General features: G+C 42.4%; 1 protein-coding gene across 1 annotated transcript; it reads left to right on the top strand.

Annotated features, from left to right (window-relative positions):
- Positions 1–1,409: 1,409 nt before the first annotated feature.
- On the top strand, positions 1,410–24,509 carry CATSPER3 (cation channel sperm associated 3; the record flags this gene model as incomplete). Its single annotated transcript, XM_084637958.1, has 8 exons — positions 1,410–1,522; positions 2,210–2,363; positions 6,819–7,058; positions 18,005–18,187; positions 18,610–18,750; positions 19,555–19,674; positions 22,806–22,963; positions 24,407–24,509. The coding sequence occupies 8 exons, from the start codon at positions 1,410–1,412 to the stop codon at positions 24,507–24,509; spliced, it is 1,212 nt and encodes a 403-aa protein (XP_084494084.1).
- Between the last annotated feature and the right edge of the window lie 825 nt (positions 24,510–25,334).

The following is a 25,334-nucleotide window of genomic DNA, read 5'->3' as shown; positions in this document are numbered from 1 at the left end:
CTGAATAATAAAAATCCTTCAACAAATTGTTAATGTAAGGCTTGTAAGAGAACCTGGCTGGCATCCAGCAGTAAAAAATGTCTTTCTTCCACTGCTTTAGCTCATCACAAAGCATAAATATTAAAAATGAATGTAATTTCACCTCATTGTGCAAATGTCTGCAGTTTTTAAGAGGATTTTGCCAGGCTGAAATATAAATTAAAACAGAACGAACAGCAAAATTGCTTGCCTGACGTGCTCACATTGTTTTAGAATATTAAAGCATAAAGAATTTTTAAAAACCGCATTTTCTTTCCCCTATTTATGCTAGCTGTTTGCTTTTCTCCCCAGTGAGACAGTGAAACAGGATTAGTTAATTTCACTTTTGTTGCAAATCAGTTTTATGCCCTGGTCCTCCTGCACCAGTGTGGGGATGTGATGATTAAATTGGAAACATGATAGGGAAATGCAGGGCTGGATTAAGGCAATCCAGGGCCATAGACACACTGTGACTTGTAACTCCACCCTTATGGTCATGCCCCTGTGCCATGGTGTGGCAGGTGGGCTTCCTCCTCTGCAGGCTGGGCCAGCAGCATGAGGCCCCTTCTTTCCCCTTGGGACAGCATCAACATTCCCTCATTCAGAGAGGTAGAGGTGGCAGCAGTCCCCCCTCCATGTATCTGGTTGAATGGGTGACTGGATTCACTGCACTCTTCTCCTCCTGCCTACACACAGTCCTCTGCTGGGGTGGTGTTGGCTGGGTCTCGCTGAGTGGCACGTCTTGGAGATAACATTCCATTGAGATGCGTGGGAAAGTTCACACCTTTCAGGCCATCTGCAGACTCAGGCACTCAGTTGGTTACACTTGGGCCACACTTTTCAAACTTTTCTTTATAACTCTGAGGACTAGAAACTTACTAATGAAAGCTGTGGTTTTGATGTAATAATCATCTGGCTCCAGGATCCAGATCCCTAAGCATAGGGCTATAGTGCCTATGGCTTAATCTGGCCCTAAAGAAATATCTTTAAAATCAAACAAAAACTTACACTGAATTAAAAACATTTCTATTAATATTAAATCTGTATGTTCTTTTAAACAATCCCTCTCCCATTTTGTGCCTAAGATGCTGGGCAATGTTAACCCAATGCTGTGTTATATTTTCACAGCAGTGATCGTTTATTGCCTTCTTGCCTTACTGACTCCTCACGAGAGTTTTCATTGGTCCAGCACTTTGTTTCAAGTGCTGACATGTATAATTTTTATGCCTGGAAGTGACCTCATAAAGTGATGATGTCAAATAGAAAATTCCATTCTTTTCTATATAGAGTATTTCCGTTCTCTGTGCGTGGCCTTGTGCACTCTGAGTTACTTAAGGGAATACATAATGCCCACCTACATCTCTTAAACTAAATAATCTGAAAGTGTGAGTATGGAGCCAACAGAATCTTTTAATCAGAGACGACTTGTGTCGAACTTGGTTGTTGAACATTTTAAACCCTCGTCTGATGCTGACATGAAACACACTCTGTTCTGGCGATTCAGGTAAGTACTTGATCAAGTCCTTTTAAAAATGTATTTAATTTTTGATCTACAAAGAAGCTACGAAGAGTCAAATTCATCCTCCATATTACTCTACTGTCACTGGCTGGCACTACCAAGTGATGAATTTGACCATTATTTCTTTTTGTATTACATTGAAGGCAGAGGATTTTTGCTTTCTGCTTGACTAAATCTTGGTGATTATTTCAGTAAGAGTTTAATGAGGGAGACTGTTCTTAAACATGCATTTAAATTAAATACCAAACAATTTTTGCCCTAGTGCCTTTAAATTGATTGCTAATAAAACTGGGCATCGGCTCATCTGGGTATCCTGGGGAAAAGAATGGGAATTCCTTTGTTGTCTTGGAAGTTTCTGAAAAATACGGAGAGCTTCTCCGTGATTCTGGATTAAAATAAAAATAAAATTTACCACCGAACATGCAAATCTATTTTTAACTCAGAGTAGATTTCACAGTGATTAACTACCCCTGAAGGCAAAGGGCTGTATTCTTTGCTAATTCCATTTGTAATCGGTATTAGGGAATGTCTAAAGGGGAGGGGGAGAAATCCACCTTGTGCCTGACCTTGTTCTCTTTGAAGTCATTGGGAAGGAGAATCAGCCTGTCGTTTGCCAGACTCCGAATGGTCCTAGAATTTACCGTATTTTTTGTCCCTTCAATTGTTTGATAGGAGGTGGGACACTGAATTTTGTGCATATATACGCAGATTACTGCAGAATCCCATGCTCAACTCAGTCATGATAAGCATCATCTCACTCAATGCACTGTTCTTGGCTATGGAGACTAATTATGATATTCAGCTTAATTCTTATGCATATCTGGAGGTAAGGAGCTGGGCAATAAAATGGGTGGTAAGTTCTCCTTTCATTTCACTAGCATCTGCTGAAGATGTAGAAAGTTTTTAAAGTGTGTTTTTTTTCTATCCGTGAATAATTGAGTAGTAAAGTGAAACAAAAATGGGAACCTGCAATACAGAAACCAATATGTGTCCACTTTTCCATGTGCAAACCACACCAGTATCGGCAGATGTTGGGCCAGATCCTCAGCTGATGTAAACTGATGTAGCTCCATTGACACCAGTTTGCATCAGCTGTGGATCTGGTCCAAGGTGCACTGTAAGAAGCGACCTGGGAACTTTGTGAACAGGGACCGCTACCAGGGAGTTTGGGGAGGGAGTTCTCCAGGTGAAGGAGGAGCAAATACGGGACCATTGGGGTAAGTGGCTGTCTGTAGTGTGTGTTTGTGTTTGGGGGTTACTTGCTGTGTGCTGAGCTTGTGTTTGTTTGTTTGTTTGTTTTGATTGAAGGACCTTGTGCTCTGGCCAGCAGTTGGAAGCTGTGAGTTTCTAAACAAGATTTGATATCTAGAAGCCTCTGTTCATTGGCTGAGCCTTAGTCAGGGGGTGGGCTATCAAGAAGGCCAGGGCTTTATAAAGCAGGGAGCTTTACGAACAGGGACCGCTAACAGGGAGTTTTGAGAGGGAGTTTGGAAGGGGAGTGGGAAGAGGGCAAGGTACACTTGCCATTCTTTAAAACCTTTAAACTATAATCAAAACTTCTTGATTTAAACAAAAACCCTATCTTTAACTTAGGTAGCTGTAGGAGAAAATGCAGGCAGAAGCCCAGCAGCAGGGTGGGGGCTATCCTGTTTATTGCACTCGGTGTAGCATGTATGATTACCTGCCCTGTGGGGGGGTGGTGTATGTGTGCATTCGGTGCAAGGAGCTCCTGGCCCTCAGAGACGTGTACGGGGTTTGGAGGCCAGGGTGGCGGAACTGGAGGAGCTAAGGGAGGCAGAGAGGTATGTTGATGAGGCCTTCTGGGACACTGTAGATTTGTCCCACCGGTCAGACAGCCCCTGCACTGTTAAGGAGGATGAAAGGCCCAGAGAAGGAGAGCAGTCAATGGGAACAGAGGGAAACCTTCCCATAGTTGTGACCCTCCTTCCAGATGATGATGTGGTATCCTCTCACACTGAGGTTACCTCTCCGGGGCGGGGAGGGGGAAGGACTCCAGTCATTAGGAAAAGGCAGGTGTTAGTAATGGGAGATTCGATTACTAGAAACATAGCTGAGTTTGTGATGACTGGGAGAACCGTATGGTGACTTGTCTGCCTGGTGCGAAGGTTGAGGATCTCTCGAGGCATCTAGATAGACTTATGTGTAGTGCTGGGGAAGATCTGGTGGTCGTGGTACATGTAGGTACCAATAACATAGGGAAGGGTAGGAGACACATCCTGGAGGTCAAATTTAGGCTACTAGGAAAGAGACTGAAATCCAGGACCTCTATGGTGGCATTCTCCGAAATGCTTCCAGTTCCACGTGCAGGGCCAGGTAGGCAGGCAGAGCTTCAGAGTCTCAATGCGTGGATGAGACGATGGGGTAGAGAGGAGGGGTTTAGATTTATTAGGAACTGGGGAAACTTTTGGGATGGGGGAGCCTGTACAGGAAGGATGGGCTCCACTTAAACCAGAGTGGATCCAGACTGCTGGCACTTAGCATTAAAAAGGTTGCAGAGCAGTTTTTAAACTAAGAGATGGGGGAAAGCCGATTGCTGCAGAGGCGCATGTGGATCGGACAGAGACTTCTCTTAGAGGAGAGTCTATTGTAGAGATTCTCTAGGTTTTAGTCAGGAGGAGAAGATGGAAGAGGATAAAGTATGGGCCAGATCAAACGAGAAACATTCACATAAAGAATCTGACCCATCAGAAAAGGGCAGACAAATAAACAGTGACAAGTTTTTAAAGTGCTTGTACACAAATGCTAGAAGTCTAAATAATAAGATGGGTGAACGAGAGTGCCTCATTTAAAGGAGGATATTAATATAATAGGCATCACAGAAACCTGGTGGAGTGAGGACAATCAATGGGACACAATCATTCTGGGGTACAAAATATATCGGAAGGACAGAACAGGTCGTGCGGGGGGGGGGGTGGAGTGGCACTATATGTGAAAGAAAATGTAGAATCAAATGAAATAAAAATCTTAAATGAATCCACATGTTCCATAGAATCTGTATGGATAGTAATTCCATGCTCTAATAAGAATATAACAGTTGGGATCTGTTATCGACCACCTGACCAGGACAGTGATAGTGACCATGAAATGCTAAAGGAGATTAGAGAGGCTATCAAAATAAAAAACTCAATAAAAAAAAATACTGGGGGATTTCAATTATCCCCATATTGACTGGGTACATGTCACCTCAGGATGAAATGCAGAGACAAAATTTCTCAATACTTTAAATGACTGCTTCTTGGAGCAGCTGATTCAGGAACCCACAAGGGGAGAGGCAACTCTCGATCTAGTCCTGAGTGGAGCGCAGGATCTGGTCCAAGAGGTAACTATAACAGGACCGCTTGGAAATAGTGACCATAATATAACAATATTTAACATTCCTGTGGTGGGAATAACACCTCAACAGCCCAACACTGTGGCATTTAATTTCAGAAAGGGGAACTATGCAAAAATGAGGAGGTTAGTTAAAGAAATTAAACGGTACAGTGACTAGAGTGAAATCCCTGCAAGCTGCATGGACACTTTTCAAAGACACCCAGATGTGAAAGTAAGCCGGTATGGTACGCCATGCCGGACCTGAGGGTGATTTAAAGGGCCGGGGTTCCAGCCACTGCATTACTCAGGGCTGAGGCTCTGCCCCCAAAGGTTTAAATAAAAAAGTCAATCTTATTTTATTTTCTAAAATTAAATAAATGAATAAACACAGTGGTTGAAGCCCAGTCCCAGTGACTAACCCTACAATAACACTTTGGTGGGTGTGGCTCTGCCCTGGTGAGTAACCCTAGTGTGGCTCTATACTGGGGATGGGGCCAGAGCAAGAAAACCCAGGACAGTGTCAAGCTTCTCAACCATTTATTATTACTGAATTATTTTTTAAAATGTCATGACGGGGTCCTTATAGTTGTTGCCAGTGTTTTTTTTTAAACCTTAAAACGTTAACACCACTAACTTGAGCTCATATTCAATATTTTGTTTTCATACGGAAAAATACTTATCTCCCACGCACACCTTGATTTTCTTGTCTTACACAAGTCAGCTTCTGTACACAAATCTCTGAGTCTTTATAATGTATCCCAGTAATGTGGAAACCAAAAGACAGGCCTGGCTAACGTCAAGAAGTCCATTCACATCTTGGAAAGTTTTAGAAAACTCTACTTCCAGAAAAAGACCCTGCTCAGGGAAAGGGAGGATGCATCATCTAGAGGTTGGAACATGTGATGAGGTATCAGGAGACTTCAGGTTCTGTCCTTGGCTCTGCCACTGACCTGGGCCAAAACGCAACTGCCCCATGCCTCAGTTTCCCCATTTGTACAATATCCTGTGAAGGGATAATACAACTCTCAATAGCAGATAAAAATGGTTTTATGATTAATGACATATTTGGCATTTGCCTGACTCCATTAAATAAACATCTTCATCTCTCTTCAAGATCAGTTTGCACTCTTGATGGCACTCCTACAGTGTGAGGTGGAATTATGTTATCAAGTTTGACTGGCTCACCCGGGCCCACTGCATGAGGCAGTAGGTGCAGTAGATAAGACAATTTCCCTGGGTGAGACCTATTTTGTTCTGTCAGTTTTAATAGTGTATTAGCAATTGTTCTCATTTCAAGTGAGTATTGTTCTGGGTCCTGTTAGCCAACCCAATTGTTTAGACAAGCGAGAACTATCCTAAGAATTGACTCAGAAGAGGAGGGTGCATAATGGTCCACAAATACATTGGGTGCCATTATAAAAGTGGTATTTACTGCCCTGTGGTATTTATGGTATTCCCTACACTTGGAATGGTAAATTTAACTATGGTAAATGTCCAGTTTCTAGTGTGCTCAGCGTATTTGAAGAGTGAAAACACCAAGGAGGGAGAGGAATTCTGCAGAGTGGTATACGGCAATACAATTAAGAATTATTTTGAGTGGAACATGGCAGTGTAACTAGGAATATTGGGGTGAAATTTAAATTGTTAGGGAAAACTCCCTAACAGTGAGAAGCCTCCAGGTTTCCCAAGAATGTGGATCCATGTTATTTTAGGACATTTAAGTGAGACTGAATGAAACACAAGCAGATGCCCTTTAAGGAGCAGCCTTGTGATGGCAGGAAGAACTAAACGCCTGATTATTTGCATCCCTGTGTATCTCAGAGTAGGGTAGAGCTGGTCGTGAATATAATTCAGGGTATAACAGGAACAACTGAAGGCTCTTTTCTTCTGTAATCAAAGCCCTCTCCTCGCAACGACATGCTCTAGACTCATATTGTTTTCTTTTCAGCTGGCCGATCTGATTATTATATCCATCTACACCACCGAGATTTTGCTGAAGTTTTATGTGGATCCCTTGAATTACTGGAGGAGTGGCTATAACCTGTTTGATGTTATCATACTTCTCATTGCTTACCTCCCATATATCATTGACAAATATGACGTCAAACAGTACAGGACATGGAATATAATTAATGGTTTCCAGGCACTCAAGATTCTGAAGATTATCTCCTACAGCAAAGGCATGAGGGTAAATTGATTATCTATAGTTACAGTGGAAACACACTTCTGATTTTTATATCCAGGCCATTACAATGACACTTGTAAGCAGTCATGGGATAAGAGGGAAGGTTCTCTCATGAATTGGTAACTGGTTAAAAGATAGGAAACAAAAGGTAGGAATAAATGGTCAGTTTTCAGAATGGAGAGAGGTAAATAGTGGTGTGTCCCAGGGGTCTGTACTGGGACCAGTCCTATTCAATATATTCATAAATGATCTGGAAAAAGGGGTCAACAGTGAGGTGGCAAAATTTGCAGATGATACAAAACTACTCAAGATAGTTAAGTCCCAGGCAGACTGCAAAAAGCTACAAAAGGATCTCTCAAAATTGGGTGACTGGGCAACAAAATGGCAGATGAAATTCCATGTTGATAAATTCAAAGTGATGCATTTCCCAAAGTGGTGCATAATCCCAACTGTACGTATAAAATGATGGGGTCTAAATTAGCTGTTACCACTCGAGAGAGATGGTGGAGTCATCTCTGAAAAAAATAGTTCTCTGAAAAAATCCACTCAATGTGCAGCGGTAGTCAAAAAAGCAAACAGAATGTTGGGAATCATTAAGAAAGGGATAAATAATAATACAGAAAATATCATATTGCCTCTATATAAATCCATGGCATGCCCACATCTTGAATACTGGGTGCAGATGTGGTCTCCCCTTCTCAAAAAAGATATACTGGACTTGGAAAAGGTTCAGAAAAGGGCAACAAAAATTATTAGAGGCATGGAATGGCTGCCACATGAGGAGAGATTAATAAGCCTGGGACTTTTCAGCTTGGAAAAGAGATGACTAAGGGGGGATATGATGGAGGTCTATAAAATCATGACTGGTGTGGAGAAAGTAAATAAAGAAGTGTTATTTACTCATAACACAAGAACTAGGGGCCACCAAATGAAATTAATAGGCAGCAGTTTTAAAACAAACAAAATGAAGTATTTTTTCACACAACGCAGAGTCAACCTGTGGAACTCCTTGCCAGAGGATGTGGTGAAGGCCAAGACACTAACAGGGTTAAAAAAAAGAACTAGATAAGTTCATGAAGGATAGGTCCATCACTGGCTATTAGCCGGGATTGGCAGGGATTGTATCCCTAGCCTCTGTTTGCGAGATGCTGGGAATGGGCAACAAGGATGGATCACTTGATGATTACCTGTTCTGTTCATTCCCTCTGGGGAACCTGGCATTGGCCACTGTTGGAGGACAGGATATTGGGCGAGATGGACCTTTGGTCTGACCCACTATGTCTGTTCTTATGTTCACTTTCCTTTCTTTTGACTTAAGGTTTTTGTTTAACAACTTTTTTGTTTCTCTTTGGATCACATTCACCCTAAATAACTGATGAGGGCACAGCATAGGAAGAGCAGTCCATCATGCAGAAGGCCTAGGTTCCGTTACCTACCCTAGTTGCTTTTCAATCCTAATTTCTGAAATGGCGCTGAACATGAATTATCCTGGGCAACTCTTGCAACTAAACTGTGTTCTGTACCAGTTGAGCTGCAGCCATTGCTGGTACCTGTTGTCAAAACCAGGTAATTTTCTTAGCGTAGACAAGCCTTCATTGCCTGGAGTGGCGGGCAATGCTTAGGGCAGCATGCTCAGGGAGTGGGTGATGTTGCTCCATAAGGAGTCCAATCCACTATTATGGGTCATTGTGATTTGTAATTATTCCCCCTCTTAAATTTAGTGGAGTTTTCAGCAGAGGCTCTGCAGCCTTCTGACAGCATTCCATAGGATGCTAAAAGGGTCACTGCACTCATTATTGAACAAAGGCAGGATAAACCGATGAGAGAGCGTCCGCACACAAAGTCGCACTAGTTTAAGTAAATCGATGCAACTTTAGGTGTCGAGTAGGGCTTGGTCTCTAGTTAAAATGTATACCGGCATAGCTGTGTCAGTCAGGGGTGTGAAAAAACAATACCCCCTGACCAACAAACACAGCTATGGCGACAGAAGTGTGCGTGTGTAAACATAACTAACATCATTTGGGGATGGAGACCTTCTTACACTCACAGGAAAATTCCTTCTGTTGGTGCATGCTCCATCTACATTAGGGGACTCTGCTGGCCTGGACTCTGCAGCGTAGAGCTAGCCTAGGTCTCAGTGACATGCTAATCCAATGCCTGTAACATTGTAGTGGAAGTAAAGGCAGGATTGTGGCCCCACCAAATGAATCAGGCTGGAGTCTGAAGCAATTGTGGCTGCTTACAAAGGAGACAGTCTGTGTTTGTATAAACTTCCTAGCTTAAGATGTGCTTCGCTGCTGAGGGAGAGGGATAGAAAAATGAATCAGGACTGTCAGGAAAACTTCAGTGAAGCCTGAACAGACCACCTTATTCGGGAGCCACCTGTCTAAAGAACCCACTCCAAAGTAGCCTGATGAGAACTGAGTACAATTCAGCCCTAACTTAATTAGAAAAATCAAGCAATTTTTGTTAGGTCCTAGAGTTTCACTGAATTTTGTTGTAATAGAACTAACCCCTTTAGCGGCTATCGTTGGTGCTGTAACATAGAGGTAGCTGTAACATTTGCAGTGTTCTCTGTATGTTAACTGTGTGTGCTGAACCTTCTCTAATGATGTTGGTTGTTACTTGAGTATGTCGGGGGGAGCGGAAGCAATTTAATATTTTTTAGTTTTATAAAGTCCACAGTATGAACATTATTTGCTTTCTGCTTCTCCTGTGTTCAGGAGAGATTTTCCTTGACTTTGTTTCATTTCACCACAGTGCTATGAATGGGAAAAAATAGCTATTAAACAATGTCACACATGCTATCTTAATCCATTTAATCCAGTTTTCTCTCAAGCACCCCATTTCTTACTGAGTTTTCTCTGGACAACCCTGGAGGTTTATTTTTAGTAGGGCGTTAACGTGGGTAGTGACTGCTTAGCTTGCATTTCTGCATGTAATTAATTGATTGGGTAACCCACCAGAAGTGGAACATTTATGGGAATAAGACTCTTATAATGTTCACTTCTGAGCCTTCTTTCCTCTAGTTTGGATAGTAAACTTCAGTGATTGCCAGACTTTTATATGTTAATTATTCAGTGTAGCTGGAAGAGGGGACAGAATTGAGGTATGTGAAATAATGAATGTGTCAGGTGCTGCTATTTATCCTTTCTGATAATACTAGCAAAATGAACAGCAATTTACCTTTTCTAAAAGCTTTTTTTTAAACAATGGTCGATGATTAACTTGCAGAACTCATTGCCACTGGATAAGAGTGACACCAAGGTCTTACCAAGGTTTTAAACAAATAAAATATGGTAACTCCTCACTTAATGTCCTCCTGCTTAATGTTGTTGCAAAGTTACATCACTGCTGAGTTAGGGAACATGCTTGTTTAAAGTTGTGCAATGCTCCCTTATAACGTCGTTTGGCTGCCTGCTCTGTCCACTGCTTGTAAGAGTCTGTGGAAGAGCAGCGACTTTACAAGGGAGCATTGTGCAAGTTCCTCTTCTTCACCTCCTTCTCCCCCTCCCTCCCAGCGCTTCCGCCACCGCCAAACAGCTGTTTGGTGGTGCTTAGGACTTTCTGGGAGGGAGGGGGAGGAGCAGGGAAGCGCTGCGTCTCCACTCCTTCCCCTCCCTCCCAGAAAGTCCTAAGCCTGAAGTGCAGGGGGAGGGGTAGGAGTGGGGAAGCACAGTATCTCTGCTCCTCCCACTCCCTCCCAGAAAGTCCTAAGCACTGCCAAACAGGTGGATTGGGGGTGGAAAGAGGTGGGCCTGGAGTGGAGCAGGGAAGGGAAGATGCGGGCCTGGAGCATCCCCCGGCAAAGTCAGTGCCTGTTCTTCTCTGGGTAAGCTGCCACTGCTGCTGCGAAGGTACTTCGTAGCATCCTTGCCTACAGTGGGTTGTGCAGGGGCACTTCCCAACCACAGCATAGTACAGTACAGTATCTAATGCCTTTTGTCTGCCCTCCAAAAATGTCCTTGGAACCTAACCCCCCACATTTACATTCAATCTTCTGGGAAAATTGGATTAGGTTCACATCATTTCACTTAAAGTTGCATTTTTCAGGAACATAACTACAGTGTTACGTGAGGAGTTACAGTAAAATAATTTAAGGTAAAACTGGGCACCTAACTCGCATTAGGCACCAAATCTGATTAGGCCCTTTTGAAACTCCCATTAGACACCTATTTGCAACTTTGGGAGCTTAAACAGCTTTGTAAATCTTTCCCTTAGGAGCCTAAGATTTAATGAAAGTCAATGGGACTTAGGTTCCCAAGTCTCTTAAGTACTTTTGAAAATTGTACTCTTGGGCATTTCTATGGATAAGAACATCCAGGTTATAGGATAAAAATGGATAATGGGTATAAATCCTCATGCTTCAGGGCATAAGCCTGCCACTTCCTATTCCAAGGCAATCAGAAAGATCCTTTATGAGCAGGTTATCCTGTAATTGTCCATCATGGTGTTTCTTGCATCTTCCTCTGAAGTATTTGGTACTGGCTGTTACTGGAGACAGGTTACTCAATGGACAATTGCTCTGATCCCATCTGGCATTTCTTGTGCTTTTAGGGACCGAAACTCTCTGCTAAAAGACATTCTTTGTTAAATATGCTACAATTTGCCCCAGTGGGCTTTGCTGAAGGGGTGCGAGGTTGCTTGTACCTATATGTGTATTATTATGAATTAATTGAAGTCTATATTAGCCTTTAATGGAGGAAATGGTATTTAATACTGAAAACTCAAACATATAACACATTCTTGGCACACATACCTTTATTAATTAAAAGACTCTTTAAAACACACTGCCTTACACCTTGGGGCAATAAATTTCCACCTCGAGGAAATAATTTCCTTGCTGTATTCCGTACAGAGCAGTTCTGTTAGCTGTGATCCCAGTCGTCGTGTAGGCTCCATTTATCCTTATTTCAATTTGAAAATAAACTTTTTAAATGCCAGGTTGTTCCAAAAATCAACTTTCCTGCTTTTTTTTTAAAATGTATTTGGGATGAATTTCAACATATTTACAGTTTAGGAAGACCACGAGCCACAAGGCTGTGTCTTAATAGCAGAAGGAAAGAGGAATTATTATGGATTTCTGGAAGTATACAGGAACCTCAAGATGTGCCATAGAAACTGAAAATTATTTGATGCTTCTATACAAGGGGCACTTGCTAGACTGCAGTCACCAATGGCATTTTATGGCTCTCTTGTTACCTTCAGCTATGGGTGATTGTCGTTGTTTAGGATCATGTGCACAACCCAAATTTGCTGAACACCATGACATACCTTGGTAAAAATGTCATATTATTTTTGTGTAAATGGCTTTTGTTCCTACTTCCAGACACAGATACAAGAATAAAATTAGGCACTGAGTGCTTGGGACAAACAGGGTTCAGGTGGTGGCTACGTTTCCGTGGACAAAAGATGAAGGTGACCAGTGTGGGTTACCTTGGAAACAATGTCTGTACCCAGTTCTCTGAAATGTGTCATGCTTTATGTCTTTTTGCAGCACTCTACAAGGTGTCCCTTCCTGTAAGAAAGGGCATACAGCTTCTATGTTGAGATGTTGACATGATTTCACACACCTAAGCAGCTGTGACATTCCAGCCAGTAGAGGGCAGTGGTGTTTATGTGAAGGAGGGAAGAATCCTAGAGAGTTGCAATAAATTATAGATGGGACTGGTAGCACTGCCTATTATTCAGGTTGCCCGATACTTCCCATTATGACAGGTTTCAGAGTAGCAGCCGTGTTAGTCTGTATTCGCAAAAAGAAAAGGAGGGCTTGTGGCACCTTAAAGATTAACAAATTTATTTGAGCATAAGCTTTCGTGAGCTACAGCTCACTTCATCGGATGCATCGCCACTGTATTTTCCACTGAATGCATCTGATGAAGTGAGCTGTAGCTCACGAAAGCTTATGCTCAAATAAATTTGTTAGTCTCTAAGGTGCCACAAGTCCTCCTTTTCTTTTTGCCCATTATAACAGTGGTTCTCAACCTTTCCAGACTGCTGTACCGCTTTCAGGAGTCTGATTTGTCTTATGTACCCCCAAGTTACACCTCGCTTAAAAACTACTTGCTTACAATATCAGACAAAAAACTACAAAAGTGTCACGACATACTATTACTGAAAAATTACTTACTTTCTCATTTTTACTATATAATTATAAAATAAATAATTTGGAATATAAATATTGTACTTATATTAAAGTGTATAGTCTATAGAGCAGTATTAACAAGTCATTGTATGAAATTTTAGTTTGTACTGTCTTTGCTAGTGCTTTTTATGTAGCCTTTTGTGAAACCAGGCAAATATCTAAATGAGTTGATGTACCCCCTGGAAGACCTCTGCTTATCCCATGGGTACGCGTACCCCTGGTTGAGAACCACTGCATTATAAGACCCCATTTTCAGTAGATTACTGTATAACTTTGCCAAACTTTAGCCATGCAGGCTGAAATTTTGCATGCTGGGAGTCTGCCTCAGGCTAAATATTTTTGAAAACTTCAGCCAAAATATGTCTGCCATTTCCAAGAACAAGGCTAGGGAAAATACATTGTTTTGCTCATGCTAAAAAAATTCTGGCAACCTGTTCTTTGAAAAGCCCTAGGGCGCCTATGCTTTTGAGCAAGGGCTGTATAGTTAGTGTGGTGGTGGTCTTTATGACAGAGATGAGCCTTTTGCCGTGCCCATGAAATTCTGCCCAAATTATTAGACTTTCTTTGCACATGCTCAGTAGAGATTTCCTAGATTTTTAGCAGCTAAAAACTCCGAATCTTCCCTGAGCAAGCTCCATCCCTTCACAGGTCCTATGTGTGACCGGACTGTGCATGCCCTACCCGACAGAGTGACTGAACGTGCTCCAGCCCAAGGGCTATAGGGGGTCAGCAGGACTTTCCCTGTAATGGTTGCTCCCAGCTGCTCCAGACCAGGGTGGGTCTGGGCATTGGAATTGAGATCAGGGAGCTTGTCTTGCCTGTGTTCTCAGTGACCCCTCCTCCCTCTCCCCTGCTGGCACATTGGCAGCGAGGAAGAGGGGACAAAACAGGACTTGGGGAGGGAAGGAGTAGATGAGACCAAGGAGTCTGGTGAGACGGGGACTGTGGGGAAGAGAAACTGGAACAGGGAATGGCTGGGCAAGAGCCTGGATGGGGAACTGGTATGAGGGAGGGAGCTTGAGGGGGAGGGTAGGCTGGAACGGGATGCTTGTGTGGGAGGGGAGGCTGGGACAGGTTGGGTAAGAAGACAGGAACTGGGAGCCAGTGAAGGAAATGCTGGGAGGGACTGGGAGTCCTTTGGCTGAGGGGGGAACACTGAGATTGATGAGGCAGGGTGGGAGACTGGGACTGGCTGGTCAAGGAGACTAGGAACCATTGGAGCTGTAGTCTTTAATTATAACATCACGTCCTATTTTTTCCCCCAGGACCTCTGCCTCATTCAGGGTGCGTGGCCGCAAGCCTTATTTACTGCACGCTGTTCAAACCCTGCTCTGAAGACGGGATTGTTGATTTTGCCATGGGCTTTTCTGTGGTGCGCATCACTACAGTATCTTGAGTGCGTCACAAACAACCAACCCCCTGTGAGATGACGGGGTGGTGTTATCCCCATTGCGCAGATAGGGAACCGAGGTACAGACTGATTAGGTAAAAAGTATCCACTAATTTTGTCGGCCCAAACTGAGACACCTAGGACCTGAAATTCCATGGTGTTTAAGATTATCTAGCACTTCATATGTTCAAAGCACAACATCCCATTGACCAGTTGCAACGGTGAGCGCTCAGCACTTCTGCAAATCAGATCCCAGGTATCCTGTTTGACATAGAAAATGCGGGACGCACTATAAGTGACTGTCTGTGAAAAGTTTGGTTTAAGTGACTTGCTCAGCATCCCACAGAAAGTCTGTGGCAGAGGCAGGGATAGAATCCAGTTTTCCAGGGCAGAATTCAACTGCCTTAACTATGAGATCGTCCTTTTTCTTCCTGCAATCCTTTGTCTCATTCACTTCACACCTTCCAACTTGTGCAACAGATAAAGCAGGGGTCTTACAGACAACAGCCTGTTTTACTACACAGCCCTGATTCATCGCCAGAGCAGGTCCATCCTGTGCACTGCATGAGGCAGGGGTCCTATGGAAAAAATTCTATGTGGTCATGTAATTAAGACTGTGTCATAAGCATACACACAATGGTGCCTAATTAAGGTTATGCAAGCAATCTTAACTTTGGCTTTTCCTAACTTCTGAGGGCTTGCTTTTGCAATCTTAATAAAGCTCTTTCTTTTAATATACATTGTTTTGTTTATAATACAGATATATCTTCAAGCATTTTTATGTTGCAGATTGCTTGAAAGTATCTTATAGCTAAATATTGTGTTACTTTTCTCAGATAAAAAAACAAGGTTGTTTTAACCTTATTGGGCTTTAAATAAGTTATTCTCTTCCTCTGATTCATACTCAGGAAAAAGTAAAACTGAATCCTTTTTAGCTTTATGCAGTATATGGTGTATGAGCAACGTTTAGGACTTCATAGATAATGACCAGCACTTCAGTTTGCAATCAGGAGTAATTAGCAACTAGTGCAGAGCCAGCAATGCAGAATATTGTTTGCTCTTCTTTACTTAAAAGGTGAGTAGCAGCATTCTGCACTAGCTGAGGCTTTTCAGTGGCTGCAGCAGGATGGCAGGGCTCTGTCAGCAAATATTAGAGCCCTACATGAAACAGTTGATGTTCTGCTGACTCATTGTGGTAGGTGCATCCAGGCAGAACATCAGTGGGAGTGGCCATCTAGAAATTGGGAATTAGTGGAGATCCTGGAGGGAATCTTTAGCAAAAGCCAAGGTCAGGAAAGCTCAGACTGAGGTTTCTGGTGTGTTCTTCTCTTTGTTACCCATAAAGCCAAACTGCACAAAAGAAGCAAGTTTGGACCTTAACTCCAGGTCTGTGTAGTCTGTTGACACAGCATTTAAAACACCAGTAGCTGGTTTATGCTATCTCTCTCACTATTGCTATCATTGTTGGAGCTGCCAGTCAAAAATTTTAGGGAAAAAGGCTAGTGTGGATGCTGCTCTCACCTTAAAAAGGGTCAGCATCTTATCACATCTGACCTGGATGGAAGCTAGCTGCATGAAACGCAATCCACATAAAATGGAGGTGATGCCTAGTGCCAGAAGGAAACATCTGGAGGAGGGTGCGACTGCTTCCTAAATTATTGACATGAGTATATATTTCTTCGTGCAGACAAGGCTTAGGAAAACCTGGAACTATCCACCAGGGGAAATCCTTAATCCATCATAACAAGATTAACTATTTGGCAATCATAAGGGATTGGAAAACACATTTTACATTAGCTTTGCACAAACCTCTTAACAGGAAGTGCCACCTCAACGGATCAACTGGGTAAATTATGGAATTTTAACTTGAGATGCTTGAGACATTGTCTAAAAAAGGAACTGATAAATGGATAGTCCCTGAACCAGTGTACTGCATGAGACCCTCTGGCATTAGCACATTTTTCATAATCAGGGGAAATCATCAAATCCATTCATTAGCCGGTGTCTGGAGTAATATAACATTGGTGCAAGAGGCTGTGTGTAGTTTTCTGCAACCTAGAGTTAATAGAAATGTTTGCAATTTGGCAGAGATCCATTACCAATGGTCTGACTTAAGCTGTATTCCCAAATCAGTACACATTAGTTCCTAAGAGCGCCTTGTGTACATATTGATGTCATTCATAGGATTTGTTTTGTCTCTCAGGCTGTTCCTGCCTAGTGAACCCCTGGTTTTCAGTGATTTCTTAACTTGTGCAATACACGGGGGTTACAATAGTGGAAAAGACCAGTGGCCCATCTGACACCCTGACTCTGATCAAGCAGTATTGGACGCATCTAGTCAACTATACAATGGTGATGGGGGTGGGAATTTCTTCCTGACCCCAGTTCATGAGCAGACTCTAAACTGAAGCATGAGGATTGATAGCTCTTGTAATTTTTATCCAACTAATTTAATACAGAGGTTGTTCTTACAAAGTGTCTAATCTTTTATGAACATAGTCTATTACTCTGTTAATATTGTGCGGCAGTGTACCCAACAATGTAATTAAAAGAGGTACGAAAAATTGTTTTTTTTAAAATGTGCTCCTTTTGAATTGATTGAGTGTTCTTGGTTGTTTTAAAGGACACCACAAAGCTCCTTAATTTTTCATCTTTCCACTTATTTATACATTTGTCTTGCTTAATAGTAGAATAAACAAAATGAATGGTAAAAGGATTGTGGACTGCATGGCTGTTAGCTAGAAAACATGAAAGGTTGCAGTTCAGAAGGAGGGATGATGAGACCTTGACCTTCCAGCAGCTGGACTCTTGAGATGATAATGAATAATACTCAGCACTTCTATAGTGCCTTTTGTTCCAAGACACCAAAGCATTTAAACATGAATGAATGAAGATTTACAACACCCCGTCCTAAGGTGTAATGGGGAGTCAGTGACTGAACTGGGAATAGAACCCCTAATTCCATAGTCCCAGTCCCAGGCTCTCACCTGTAGGCAATACTTCCTTACTGCTGACAAGTAGAAAGGACTCTCCTGTAGTTCAAGAGGAAGAACTGTGCCGGTAATGGCCACACATGATCAGGACCTCGATTTTTCAATGGCTCACTTTACAGAGACAGGTTTCAGAGTAACAGCCGTGTTAGTCTGTATTCGCAAAAAGAAAAGGAGTACTTGTGGCACCTTAGAGACTAACCAATTTATTTGAGCATGAGCTTTCGTGAGCTACAGCTCACCACCTCCCCCAGCACAGCACCCTGGGGGATTGGCTCAGAACAGGCTCAAAGGGAAGAGTGCCACCTACCGAATCACCGACACCACTTTCTGTGCCGTTATGTGAATCAAACGAGCATTTTCTGTCCTATAGAGCTGCTTGTCTCCACTCTAAACTGCACACATTTGGTTTTCTCTATTGCAGAGTTTGATAGCAGCTCTAGGCCAGACTGTGAAGACTGTGATCTATGTCCTTATCTTGCTGTTCCTGTTAATGTTTATCTTTGCCATTTTGGGTTACGGATTGTACGGAGACCCTGAAACCGGAGACAGTAAAAACTGGGGCAACCTAGCATCTGCCCTTTTCACTCTCTTCAGTTTAGTAACGGTAATTTCTGCTGTCCTTTCCATTTTATGTCTGCCTGTTATAGAAACTATTGTAAGTAATCATTACCTTTGATTTTGGTCAGGATGTTGGGGAAGTCATTTAATTAAACTGTGATTGTTCTCAGCATTAAAGGTGGTGGGAGTTGTTCCCTGGGTTTTATTTAATGTCAGGTGGTTGTGAAAATTCAGTTTGATGGATAGATTCATTTTTCTGGTATTAAAGTTTCAGAGGGGAAAGCTTGTTGAGCTGACAACAATGCGATATTTTGTAGCTTTCATATGGCATCTGAGTCTGGAACTCGAAGCAACTGGGGGAAAACTGAGTTCAGTTTAAAAAAGAGAGAAAGAGAGAGGGATTTAATCTGGTCTGTGAGACAAGCTGTGGTTTGGAACTAACTGATCAGAGATTCAATACATTTTCAGGTTGATGGCTGGACGGACTTACAGGATGAATTAGACAAACGTGGTTTTAGTGCCAGCCGAGCCTTCACAATAGTGTTCATCTTGCTGGGGTTCTTTTTGTTTTTCAATATGTCTATTGGAGTTGTGATTATGAATATCCAGGTAAGCTGGGTTTCCCTTATTCTTTGTGTGTCTCTAACTACAGGGCCATTTATCTGAAAACTAGCGTGTGCACCTTTTGAAAGCTGGCTTTTTCACACTGCTGGAGACCGAAGTCCTCTGTCCACTGCATGGGAGCAAAATACCTTCCCCACATAACCCTGCTAGTTTGCCTCAAACCGGAAGGGAGCATCTTCAAGGGAGAATGGTAGTGAATTCACTGTTCCCATTTAGGGTCAGTCCTAGGCCTAAGTACAACAGGCAGCTGTACAGTGCCCTAGCCCTTGTCCGTGTCATGCAGAGACAAATGGAGCCTGCCAGAAACTCTCCATCCTCACTCCGCTGCTAAATCTCTCCTGTCCTTCCAGTCCTATCAGCTGCCAACACCTCCCATATATGAGCATAAGGGAAGTTTGCCTGAAGCGCCACACACTGCAACAGAATGAAGGGCAAATTTGTGTCCATTTAAATTCATGGCCTCCTGTAGGATTTCTTGCAGCTTCCCCTGAAGCATCTGGTACAGGCCACTGCTGGAAACAGGATACTGACGTAGACGGACCGCTGCTCCAATTTGTTATGGCCATTCCTATGTTCCTGGGTCATCCTGGGAGAAACCATTAGCAAGGGTGCCAACTGTGAGGTTGAAATCTGCTAGACTGACCCTACTAAACTCAGCAGGTGGTAACAGCTTTGTTGCTACCAGTTTGGGCTGGATTTAGATCAGTGACTTAAAGGCGAAAGTGTCTCTGATTAATTGCGAGTCATCCAGTTAAGACCATTTAACATACACTGTTTTGGTATTTATAGGACTCCACTCAGAATTATGAACGAGAGTTTAAAGCAGAAAAACAAGCTGCTCTTCAGGCTAAAAAACAGGCCATGTTACAAAGACAACAGGAAGAAGTAAACATGCTAATGCACCAGCAGGTAGATGCACTGAATTGTTTTTACTTGAAGTTTATTGAACAGCGTAAGTATTACAAACAAATGTAAGATACAGTTTAGTGATGCAAGACAACATAGAGTTATCTTCAATATAGGACTTTATAGTCATTTATCTCACAGAAGCAATTTTCTAAACTTTTTCACCGTTTGAAATAAGCCAGGCCCTAGACCTTCATCTGTATCCTTTGATAAGTTCATGTGTGTGTATATATATATGTGTGTGTGTGTGTGTATATACATATTTCATTTTGAATCTTCTATTTAAGAAAAAAAATTCAGAGTGGAAAACTCCCCATAATATTTAAAATAATAATAATTTCCAAAATGGATTCCCACTGCTGTTTTTTTCTGAAATATTTCTGCATTGTTCCAATGTTATTAACTGTAGGTCAGTTTGTATTATAATGGTATCTCCATGCTGTGGATTTATTCCTCAGTAACCATATATTTCTTTTGATTTGTTAAGGTCTATGGGCACCATTTAGAAACCCACTAGAATCGGGTCACAGGCACCTTTGAAAGATGACTTAGGTTATGTCTACACTCTCCCACAGATTGGACTACAGGGGATGTGAATAGCAGTGCAAACCAAAGTGCTGCATTGTAAACCTCCCCCCCGCCCATGTGAGAGATACAGATGCGAACTTGAAGGTTCCTAGTTTGCGTTAGTGTAGTCCTGTTTGAAGAGGACTACTTTTCCGCAAACTAGGAACCTGTTAGTTTGTGGTGTGTCCCCCGGGAGAGGTACAGTGCAGCACTGTGGTGTGCACTGCTATTCACATTCCTGTAATCCAAACTGTGAGACAGTGTAGACAAGTCCTTACTCAAAATCAGCTTTCTTCCAGTTCTTTAAGCAGAAATATCATTTTCCATGTCTAACACTCAGTCCAGGTTTTGACAGGTTTCAGAGTAACAGCCGTGTTAGTCTGTATTCACAAAAAGAAAAGGAGTACTTGTGGCACCTTAGAGACTAACCAATTTATTTGAGCATAAGCTTTCGTGAGCTACAGCTCACTTCATCAGATGCATACTGTGGAAATCCAGGTTTTCTCACAACAGAACCACTAACCCAGGAAACTATCCTTGCAACAAAGCCCGTTCCCAACTGTGCCCACATATCTATTTAGGGGACACCATCACAGGGCCTAATAACATCAGCCACACTATCAGAGGCTCGTTCACCTGCACATCCACCAATGTGATATATGCCATCATGTGCCAGCAATGCCCCTCTGCCATGTACATTGGTCAAACTGGACAGTCTCTATGTAAAAGAATAAATGGACACAAATCAGATGTCAAGAATTATAACATTCATAAACCAGTTGGAGAACCCTTCAATCTCTCTGGTCACGCAATCACAGACATGAAAGTTGCGATATTACAACAAAAAAACTTCAAATCCAGACTCCAGTGAGAGACTGTTGAATTGGAATTCATTTGCAAATTGGATACAATTAACTTAGGCTTGAATAGAGACTGGGAGTGACTAAGTCATTATGCAAGGTAACCTATTTCCCCTTGTTTTTTCCTACCCCCCCTCCTCAGACGTTCTTGTTAAACCTGGATTTGTGCTGGAAATGGCCCACCTTGATTATCATACGCATTGTAAGGAGAATGGTCACTTTAGATAAGCTATTACCAGCAGGAGAGTGGGTTTGTGTGTGTGTGTGGGCGGGGGAGAAAACCTGGATTTGTGCTGGAAATGGCTCAACTTGATTATCATACACATTGTAAGGAAAGTGATCACTTTAGATAAGCTATTACCAGCAGGAGAGTGGGGTGGGGGAGGTATTTTTTCATGCTTTGTGTGTATAAAAAGATCTTCTACACTTTCCACAGCATGCATCCGATGAAGTGAGCTGTAGCTCATGAAAGCTTATGCTCAAATAAATTGGTTAGTCTCTAAGGTGCCACAAGTACTCAGTCCATTACGTTTTTCTAAAGTCTGGTTTTGTGAACTTGAAATTCATGTAATGTATAATGTTGATTTTTTTACTCTGACAATTTTTGAAAATGAAGCTGATTTGATATAATTGTAAACTCTGCTACTTCAGTGTAGATGATTGGAATAATCTGACTGCCTGTCCCCTGCCATCCCTTCTGCTCATTCTCATTATTATCAGATATAATTTAAATGTAATGCCGACAGACCCTGGTCATCGGCAGGTGGGATCAAACCTGGGACCTCATTTTTCTCTCTCTCTCGTGGTCTCGGTGCTACTAGATGGGACAGAACACCACCCCCAGGAGGTGTGTGGGTTACATAAACCGCTCAGTTGCTGGTGCTCTAACCTTTCGGTATAAAGTAATTGATTCAAGTTCTCTAGTGGGTGACTGATTTAAGGTTAATGATTTCGGTTCCATCCAGTATCCACTGCGGATGTGAACTATTATAGGACCAATCTCTTTGGATGAGACCCTGAACTGCTGTCCCCTCTGCCAGATCTGGTAGTTGTTGATGTGCAAGACAAAGCTCCTATGACACTTCTGAAAAGAAGTAACTTTGGCATCCTGGCCGAGGTTCTCTCTGGGTATGTCTACACTGCAGCTGGGAGCTCCGCTTGAGCTAGCATACTACAAATAGCTGTGTGCTTGTTGCTACACTGGCAGAGGCTCGGGCGAGCAACCTGGGCTCAGACTCAGGGGGTCAGGTCAGTCTGAGCTTGGGGGGGCAACATTCACCCTGCAGTTTTTAGTGCACTGGCTCAAGCCGAGCGAATGCTGCCCTGTCTGCTTGGACTGTGAGGCTTGCTCCAAGCTGCAATGTAGACATACCCCCATGCATTTTAAAAACAAAAGTTATAGGCCAAATTTCCAGCCCCTCTTCCAGTTTTGCATATCCCCTTTTAATACTCATGAAACCAGGCACTCCTCATGCATGTTGCCAGAGCAATTGGCTGTGTGTGCAAAGCTGGGTGAGCAAAACTGGAGGTCAGGGTTGAAAGCCCTGGGTAAGTTATTGCTGGCCTAAGGCTCCATCTGTCTCCATGGTCCCTGCACTGCTATCATCTTTCATAAAGCTCCTTAAGATACCTGGAGAATGAAAATCCCTGTATAAAAACCCATTCTATTTTGATAATGTGTTTTCCTGGGATATTTTTTCACATTAGAAAACCAGTGAATATAAAACCTTCAGTGAATTGGTGGAGGACTTTAAAAAGACATTACATCATTCTGATCCTATGGTCTTAGAAGATTTTTGTGCCAGTGTCCCATTTATTGATCTTTATTTGACATCCCTCGATCTTCAGGATAACACAGTGTATAGGTAGGTAACGTAGGTGTAAAGAAACAGAGACCAAGATGCTAGAAATCTTAAAAATGTGCATTTGAGTTCTTGTTTTCTTTCTTTGGATTAAATACAGGCCATCCTTTTGGCATGGTTACTGGAGAGTCTGCGACCGATTAGTCTCGTTGGGTGAAAGAGCTGCAGATCTCTGAATGTGAGGGCACAATTAAAGACATTTGACCTAACTGAAGCTAATTGTCAGTGTTTACAGGCCAAAGCTTACAGAAGCTTTGATAGGCTGTTGCTAAAGTCCAACAGTCTTGGATATTCCATGGATGGTTAAAGCTGTGTTATGCAATGGCACTGTGGTAACACTGACCTTCCCCTCACCTTTGCAGATCTCTTGCTCTAGGTTCTGAGGTCTGCTGCAGATGATGGTGCTTCTCTGTTCTATGCAAATAGTGTGTAGAGTGCTGATACTTATTTCTGGTACTAAGTTATTGCAACAGAATGCCTTCCGATGCAGGCACAATGCTTTGCCGTGCTGGGGATCTGAGTTTGGTTCCTAACCTTGGTCCTTCATATTTGAGTCTGAGAGCTCTGCAAAGGCACTTTGGTAACAAAGCCATGGTATTATGGCATCAGGTATTATGGTCTTTGGCGACACACATACAGAGCATAGGGCCTGGAATTCAGGGGCTTGTGCTCCAAAACAACTTGAGCTAAAGGAGAAGCTATGAGATGAGAGTATCATTAAGTAGCACTCTTTATGAGACAGCCACAAAGCGATCTCAAACCCTTGAGCAGATTTGACATTCCATTCAGTAGAGGGCAGCGGTACGTATACACACTGGCCAATACATTTGCAGGCTCCCCCACCAGTTCCCTGCCCTCCACCCCAGGAAAGAGCGTAAGGAAGGAGAGGAGTACCCCAGATGTCACTGTAACCTCCCAGGGTGAAGGCATGCAGTGTTAATGAGGAGATCTTGGAGGGATGTCCAGCCCTACTCTTTCATTGATGGGAAAGCTATCATGATGTGGTCCTGTGTGGGATGGAGCGAGTAGGAAATGGAAATACTCAGTACCTGGCAAGTGAAGAGGCCTCTACTGGGGAGGATGAAAAGAGAATGCACACACGAAATAATGCTAAAACCCAGAAAAAGCCTGCAGAAAATTTGACTGTATAATGGGACCTGATTTGTCATCTGTTACTACAGCAAGATTTGGATTTCTTTGGAGATGGAGTAAGAAATCTTTCTTCATTGTTTTGCACATAACCACCCTCAAAGAGCTGATTATCCAATTATTGTTCATCATTCTTTTTATCTTCTTAAATGAACAGTGAAAGCTCAGATTAGTTGAAGAGACAATAGTTCCACGTATACGTTTTTCACTCTGCGCTTCACATTTTCCATTACATTTGAATGCTCTGAAATCATAATCTGCTATTATTTCAGCCATGCTCTTATCTTCTCCCTGTAGGTTACAAGAACTCTATTATGAACTTGTTGGCACGTTGAACACCATCTTGGAAGACGTAAGAGAAAAATCCAGGCTGCCCCCTGAGAATGATACGAAGAGTTAAATGTTCTAGCATAGAAAATATGATGCTTTGCCATTGTAAAAAGCATTGTTTAAAAACAGAGCATAAATATACATAAATAAAAATAACTCCGAATAGATTTACTTCCCCCTTCGATAACTTACTATAGAGTGTCTCCTTATAATAATACTGCACACTAACGCAGTACCTTTGATTAGAGGCAGTGTGGACTAATGGATAGAATGCTTGCCTGGAATTCAGAAGACCTGGGTTTTATTCTCAGCTCTGTGACTCACCTGCTGCGTGACCAAAGGCAAGTCACGTCACTGCTCTGTGCCTCAGTTTCCCCATCTGTAAAATGGAGATACTAACCTCCTTTGTAAAGCACTTTGAGATCTACTGAAGAAAAGCACCAGATAAGAGCTGGGTAATATTATTATTATTTATTTATTTATGGACCTCAACATGCCCTATAAATATTGATTTAGATATTATTATTGTGCATTTCCATTTTAGGGATGGGGAAGCTGACAGGCAGAGAGATTTAAGGGTCTGAGGCTTTCTGGAAAGTTTGTGGCAAACCTGAAATTAGATCCCCTTCTCTTGATTCCCAGTCTAGTGCTTTAGCTGCCAGATCATCCTTCTTATCCTTATAATTCAAAGTATCCGTGAGCTAACGTAGGGACAATGCTAAACGAAGCATTTGAAACATACTAAAGAAATCGTCCATAATCTCTCTAAGTGTAGCAGTTCATTTTAGTGATAGAACTCCAGTTAGAATCTTGGCTGAACCTGTATGGATTTGGCCCTTTGGAGATTTTTAGGCAAACACACTCACTGTGCTCTGCATTAACTCTTGAATAACTG

The sequence above is a fragment of the Lepidochelys olivacea genome, assembly GCF_965140295.1.
Source record: "Lepidochelys olivacea isolate rLepOli2 genome assembly, chromosome: 8".
Classification (NCBI taxonomy): Eukaryota; Metazoa; Chordata; order Testudines; family Cheloniidae; genus Lepidochelys; species Lepidochelys olivacea.
This window is presented reverse-complemented; position numbering and strand designations above follow the sequence as displayed.